The sequence below is a fragment of the Prionailurus viverrinus genome, chromosome A2 (assembly GCF_022837055.1).
Source record: "Prionailurus viverrinus isolate Anna chromosome A2, UM_Priviv_1.0, whole genome shotgun sequence".
In the NCBI taxonomy this organism is placed as follows: Eukaryota; Metazoa; Chordata; class Mammalia; order Carnivora; family Felidae; genus Prionailurus; species Prionailurus viverrinus.
In genome coordinates, this window is record NC_062562.1 from 51818546 (window position 1) to 51826012 (window position 7467).

Consider the following 7467-nt stretch of genomic DNA (forward strand, 5'->3'; position numbering starts at 1 on the left):
ATTCATCTCACTTAGCATGATACCCTCAACGTCCATCCATGTTGTCACAAACAGGATTTCCCTTTCTATGACTGGGTAATATTCCAGTGTGTGTGTGTGTGTGTGTGTGTGTGTGTGTGTGTGTGTGTGTATACACATACACATACATACATATATATGCGTGCCATATCTTCTTTATACATTCATCCACGGATGGACAGTTAGGTTGTTTCCATGTCCTGGCTGCTGTAAATAATGCTGCAGTGATCATGGAGGCATACATACCTTTTCAAGTTAGTATTTTCCTTTCCTTCAGATAAATACCAGAAGTGAAATTGCTGGATCATATGGTACGTTCTATTTTTAACTGTTTGAGGAAACTTCAGAATGCTTTCCATGGTGGAAAACAAATTTTTTAAAAACAATCTTGTTACAGTATGTTTTATATATCCTAAAATTCACATGTCAGGTGTACCATTCAGTGATTTTTGTAGTAACTTTCTGTGTGTGAGAATCATCACCAGGAGTCAGCTTTAAAACCTGTCCACCACCCTAAGAAGACCCCTCATGCCCTTTCATGGTTTTCCCCATTCCCACCCCAGACACCACGCATCTCCCGTCTCTGTGGATTTGCCTGCTCGGGACACTTCCTGTCAGCGGCATCGCACCATATGTGGTCCCTTGGTGGCAGGCAGAATTACAAACACACCGTGGTACTCCAGAGCATCCGCTGGCTCTTTACTCTCCTTTCCCACCTGCTGGCACATCAGATGGTTTGAGTCACTTTCTCACTCATTTAGGGAACTGCTACGTGCCAGACGCTGTTCTGTTTACAAACACTGCACCATCGAATTCTCATAGTAGTCCCCTGCGGTGGAGGCTCTTCCTGCCCCCGCTTCGCAGAGGAGAAAGCTGAAGCACAGAGAAGTGAAGCAGCTTGTCCAAGAGCACACAGCCTCAGAGTGACAGAGCAGAAACTCTGAAGTCTGGGCTCTCATTGCCTGAGTTTTGCGGCCTCCTTCATCTGCTAGCCTGGCCACACTCCACTGCCAGCCCCTGTCTCTGCCCCAGTGCCACATGACAGGGATCTCAGGGGTTGACCTTTCTCTCCCCAGGACAAGGCCAAAGGGAAATGGGAGTAGTTGTGTATGCAGACACCCAAATCCAGCTCAGGCTGCAACCAGCCTGCCTGCCCACCGAAGGGCCTAAGCTCCAGAAAAAAGCTCCACATATCCAGCCAGAAGGAGCAAGCCGAGAGGGAAAGTCCCTTTCTCAGACCTGCTCATGCCCCCAAAGAAAGTTTCCTTGGCTCCTGCAGGGAATATAGGTCAAGGGCAGTTGGTGAATTTTGATCTGGAACCAAACCATGTCCGTGGTCCCTGCCGGCCCCTGTCCAAACTTCTGTGGCCTTTGGTATTCAGGAATGCTCTGTGTCGCCTTACAAATCCTCCAGAGATCAGCTCAGGCCTGGCAAGGAGGGAGGGAGGGAGCGAGGGAGGGCTGGGGAAGGAGAGGCTACTTTCCTGAGCTTCTTCCACGTCCCTAAGCTCCCATACCTGCCTCCACAGACAGCAAGGTTCGTTAAAGACAGCAGAACTGGCTTCCAGGCCTTCCCTGAAGGTTCTACCAGCTGACAGGAAGGATCTGGAAGGAATAATGGGGTCAATGGTACTTAGGCCTCTGAGAACTGCTGTGAGGATAGATATCTGTGCTAGTCTGTGACAAGCTCAACTAAACTGGACCTCATGTTAATCCTAGGAGACAGGTGCCCTTGTTCTCCCCCTTTGACAAATGAGGACACTGAAACGCAGAGAGGTTAAGTTTCTTGCCCCAGTTCAGTGGCAGAGCTGTGATTCAAACCCAAGCGCCTGGCTCTGGAGCCAGTAGTCTTTGCCCCTGTCCTGTGTCAAGAGCTTAGTGCAGTGCCTGGCACACAGGAGGCGTTCAGCACGGGGGAATCGGGCTGCTTATCCCACCTGGACAACGTAGGTTCAGCCTCTTAGGCATGGCAGTATCTGCAAGAGAAGACGGAACCTTGATCATGAAAAAACAGGCCTCCCGAGTCTTTGCGGCTTCCCTGGGGGAAAGGGTTTATGCCCAGCAAGGACATCTCAAATCCTGGTATAGTGTCTTCTCCTGATGGAATGTATGGGGTACATGTGAAGCTGAGGTGTGGGGCCCCAGGCAGCACTGTGGCAGCAGACGTGTGTCAGGAGTCTGCCTGTGTCCTCTGCTCCCTCACTGGTACAGTCAGGATGAGAGTCATGCCATCTGTGCCCAGCCCAGTGCTGGCCATTTTCCAAGTGGAATGGGGCTGTGGCTGTGACAATGTTCCCACCTTCAAGCGTGGCCAGAGGAGCACATGGCACACACCACGTGTTCCCCTGGACAGTGGCAATGTGATGACATCCCTTTTGTGGAAAATATACCCATTTATCCAGCAATCATGTAAACAGCCCTAGAGTGAGCCTTAGCTCCCTCATACAACACCCCTTGCAGGCAAGTACTATTATCCCATTTCACAGAACAGGAAAGCGCAGCTCACAGAGGTTAGATAACTTCCCCAACACAGCTAGTGAGTGGCTGAGCAGAGATTCAAAGCCTAGCTGCTCTTCTCCACCACAGGGAGAGACGAGGCGGTCAGCCCCCGATTACCCCCAGTAGGCCAGGTACAAGGCTAAGCACTTGTACAAGCCATCTCCTTACTCCTCATTGTCCCCATTTTCCAGAGGAGGAAACTGAGACCCACGAAGGTCAGTTCATTAGAACAGAGCTCTAAGTGACAGCGCTAAGGCCCAGATCTTGGTCTGATGGCTCTGTGGCCCCGTGGTGTCCACCCATGCAGGTGGGAGAGGCCGAGGCAGGTGCCGGGACCCCGGCAATCCCTCTCAGACAGCTCTTCTCCTCTCCACGTAGAAATTCCGGAAGTTGACCATCCCCAGCGCTGATCTGAAAATGCGGGGCAAGCTTGGGGGAGGCCCACGGACGGTGATGGTTAATGACTGTGACGCCAAACTCAAGGGCGATGGGACCATTGCAGCCATCACAGAGAAGGAGACACACTTCTGAGCAACACCTCCACCTCGGATGCCTCTCCTTCCTTTCCTCCCCCCACCCCATGTGTGTAAATGAATACCTGAAACATGTATTTCACCTAATGATAGAGGCTTGCTCGTTTTGCACAGGATTTATTAACAAGTTAATTTTAAGGTGGCCGTGTACACTCTGGAAAGTCGCATTCCCCTCCTTGCCCCCAGTTATCATGTAAGTAACATTACAAAGAGATAATACTGTACAGGGACTAGCAGAATCTTCTGTGCTAGGATGGTGTTAACCAATGTTTTCTAGGGGGTAGGGAGAAGTTGTATCATATGGTCAAACTTTTATACTTGGGCTGTGGGGCAGGTGGGGTGGGAGTGATGCCTGTTCTCCGTCAGCCTTTTAGCTGACCAGACCGCATCCCACGCTCGTCCCTGATGAGCTGCCTGTCCTCCATGCCCCCAGGAAGCCTTTGCCTTCAAATCCTGCCTTTGCCATCCCCGATCCCTTAGTAGTGGGTTTGCAGACAGCAAGGCTATGTCAGAGGAGAGAAAGTCCCACCAGACTCAGGACTCCTGGGTTATAGCCCACCCCCAACCCCACCTCCGCCCTGATCCCTCTAAGTGACCTTGGGCGCTCCCATCACCTCCCTGGGCCTCAGTTTCCCCATTTCTCAAATGGGGAGGGCTGGATCCGGTGATCTCTGAGGTCCTTCCTGGCCCTGCCACATCTCTTGGGGGTTCTCTCAGTGTGCCTCACTGGCTGGCAGGCCTGACCTTGATCTTGGATTATTCTGAAGACTCACTCCCAAGCTATCATCCCTGCATTGCACCTCCTGCTTATTTAAAATCAAGTTTGTTGTGAAAATGATGTGGTGTTTCCCCCTAAAACTCTAGTTTGATGCGTCTGTGAGTGGCTCCATTCTCTGGAGTCCTTCCAGGTCCTCAGTCCCCATGACAGGGCTCCTCCTGTCCTATCCATCTGCTCTCCCCCCTCATCTCTGCCTCTCCATTCTCACGGGGCTCGCTGGCATCTCCTGGGCGCTAATATTTGGGGTCAGGAAGCAGCCGCTATTCCCTTGTGGCTGTTTGTCCTGCTGCTGCCCCAGCAGGGATCTGTGTCTAGAACCTTCCACCAGCCTCCCAGGGGAAGGAGCCATAGTAGGGCCTGAACCCTGGTTTTCTCCTCTGACCCCTTCTCCATCTGCCTGTCACCTCTTCTCCTTCTTGCTGTCCTCTGCCCTCCTCTCTCTCCCCCTGTCCTACTTCCTCTCAGTCCTCCCCATCTTCTTTCCTATCACCAGCAGACCCTCCTCTCAGAGGCTTCTTCCCCACCCTGTTTTTGGGAGCCATCCTACCTGCCTCTCTCACCAGGTGGCTGAGAAGCCTTGGCACTTATACTGGAGGGGAGAACTTGGCTCCCACCCCTCCCTCTGTGCAGGCCTGGGGTTGCTGGGGGGTGCGGCCAGTGCTGCCTCACACCCCTCTGCCTGACCTCTCTTCTTTAACTGGATTTCATCAACCCTCTCTCTTGGATTCTGAGTTATTTGGGGACAGGGAAGGTGCATTCTTTATCCTTTTCCTGTATGTTGCCGGTTTTATTTGATGGAAACAGGAGCTTTCTCCAAACTAAGACTTGAGTTTCCCATAGGGAACCCACCTGTTTGATTCACCCAAAACTTTCCAAACTGACAGCTTCTCTGCTCTGGCCAGCCCCCACCTGAAGCCCAAGTTTGCTAGAAGGGATGCCCAGTGCCCACCCCCGAGGCAGGTTGGGACGCCTGGTTCTGGGCCCCCTTTTGCACACACTGCCCAGGCCTGCCTGGCTCTCCCTACGCTATCTGACCTGGTGGCCCCAGAAGTGGACCGAGGAAGATTGGGCCTTGTGCTGAGCCCTCTGCTTGTGTCTGTCCTCGGCTACTCTTCTTCTCCCACCAGGTCCCGGGGAAGGAGACTCCCCCCTGCTGCTGCTACCGATTCTCCACCTACAGCTCTGAGGTCTTGCTGGGGACACACTGCATTGTACCTGTGGCACTTAACATTTCACTCACTTAACACTACTCATGGGGCAGGGCGGAGGGAGGGCTTTTGCTCTTTGTTTTTTGTAATTTCCTACTAGTATTTGGGCAACTTGGGGTGGGGTGGGGAGGGAAATGTGGGGGCAGGGGAAATGTCATTGTGGTGACTTTTTTGATATTCATTAGAAACAATATATCCTTTCTGAGATATTTACAGAATTATTAAAAAATGAAAAAGGTTGTACTGTTTTACATAATGAACGTTTTTATTGGGTATTCAAAGGGCACACGATTGTCTGCTTACTCATTTTTAAAAATTAAAGGAATGAACACACTATATGTGGCTGTTCCCAGCAGAGTGGTGGTATTCATTGAGTTGCTCTTCCTGTACTGTATTACCTCCATGATATACCTGCAAAACCACCTTGGTTCCATACTTGGAGGTTGCCGTTTTAACTCAGGATTGCAAATTAGAAGCACCCGGGGGTGTTGTAGGAACCCACACTTCCTTTCCTTCCTCGCCATACATTGAACATCTCCTTGTGCTAGGTCCTCTACAAAAGTTGTCTCTTTACTCCTTCAAAATAGTCCCATAACAGAGGCTCCTCCCACGTATTACATCCCCCACTTTACAGATAGGGGAAATTGAGACACAGAGAAGTCAGGTCTGTCTGAACTCAAAACCCAGTCTTGAATCACTGTGCCTTACTGTCTCCATGCTGGCAGACCTGCATGTCTGAGGCAGACAAGGTAGGGTGGAAAGACATGATGATTTGAAACATGCAGCCCTGGTTTGGGCTCCAGGATAGTCCACAGAACAGTGAGATCATCCATATACAGTGTCTGCTCATTCCTGTGTGGTTGATTCTTCTGTTTAAAATCCCCGATCTCAGGATCCACCCAAACCTGTCTTGGCCTCTCACCCTCTCTCAGGCAGTAGCATCCACTCACAAGGAAAGCATCCCCACAGAGTTCCAGGTTCAGAAAATCTCTGATGGCCAGATGGTCCCTGAGAATTTAATAATTTCATAGAGCCACAGGGATTGGTACAGTCACCTATCTGCCACCATTCCCTCTTCGTGTCTGAAAGTGTATTAAGCAGTTGGTGCAAAGCATTTAAGACACAAAGAGACTGGGTCACAGAAATGTGGGTCTCCCTCATCCCCAGGAAATCTGATTTGCAGACACTTAAGCTTACAGAATTGTAACCTATGGCATTATTTTACCCAGTAGACCCTGTAGCCTGCAGTGTGTGCTAGTGACCCCTGCTGGCCAAATGTGACCCTGCAGCCTAGCTCTGTTAGGCACTGCAAATAACCAGAGCACAGAGGAGGTTTGGAAGTGAAGTCAAAGTCTACTCAGACCTAGGAGATTTTCCTCTGGTTTTGGGAAAGGAGGCAGGGGAGGGAATCAGGCACTGAGGAGCTGATACTTTCTGCTGAGGGCTGCAGATTTTAGAAATTGGGTCATGTATTCAGCAGGCCTTTACTGAGTACCCGTCATGTTTCCTGCCTGGACCTAGAACTGGGGATATTAAGACAAATGGGAAATCCCCTTTCCTTGAATGTTTCTGCTCTTTCAGGTCAAGAGGACAGGTGTCCACACTCCCCTGGACAGGGGTAAGTACATGGAGAAGCTGTTCTTGCTTCCTATCCCCAGCCTTCTCCAGCTAGTTTGAGCTCTGCACTGCATCCCTGGGCAAGTCTGCCCACTTTTCTGGACTTCAGCTTAGCCATTGGCAGAAAGGTGAAGAAAATGAAATGCAGAGAGGAAACAGCTGGCTTAAGAGTCCCCTAGAGACCCTCTGCACCGTCTCAGACTGTTAAAAATCAAATGGATCATTGACCCAGGCAGCTTGTTAGCCATTAGGGAGCAAAGTCCATCTGTTGCCAACTCTTGGCCTTCTCTGCCTCTCAGGTTTGAATAAGATCACTTTACGAGGGGGCGGGGGGGGGGGGGAATGCACATGTACTGTTCCAGAAACTACAGGGTGGAATGTGCCAGGGACCAAGTGCTCTGGGAGTGCCAAGCATGGGGAAAGAACTCTTTACTGAGCACCTACTGTGTTCCAAGTGTCATTCCTGCATTACTTCACCAGAGCATCACAGCAAATCTAAGAAGTGTTATTAATCCCATTTTCATATGGAGGAACTAAAATTCTGGAGATGGTAAAAAAATTCCCCCCCCACCTACCCAAATGATACCAGATATACCTCCTGGAAGATGAAGAAGCTGGGCTGGACCAAGGCTTGTTGGGTCTAAATAGAGCCCATGTGCCCAACCTCTTAACCAAGGATGTGGGGACTTGAGCTGCACCTTGAGGGATGTGAAGATTTCACCAGCAAGAAGAACATTTGAGATGAGGGAACAGCCCAAGCCAAAGTAGAGGTAGTGTACTGTCTTCGGGGAACATGGTGGAAAAGAAAGTCCTC

The 7467-nt window shown here is 50.6% G+C and overlaps 1 protein-coding gene across 1 annotated transcript in view; it reads left to right on the forward strand.

Annotated features, from left to right (window-relative positions):
* The window catches only part of SLC6A11 (solute carrier family 6 member 11), a 134672-nt gene extending 129539 nt beyond the window's left edge, over window positions 1-5133 (forward strand). Inside the window, exon 14 of the mRNA XM_047850768.1 lies at window positions 2896-5133. Within this exon, the coding sequence (XP_047706724.1) occupies window positions 2896-3048 (153 nt within the window). The 3' untranslated portion in view covers window positions 3049-5133. The remainder of the gene's footprint in view (window positions 1-2895) is intronic.
* The last annotated feature ends 2334 nt before the right edge of the window (window positions 5134-7467 follow it).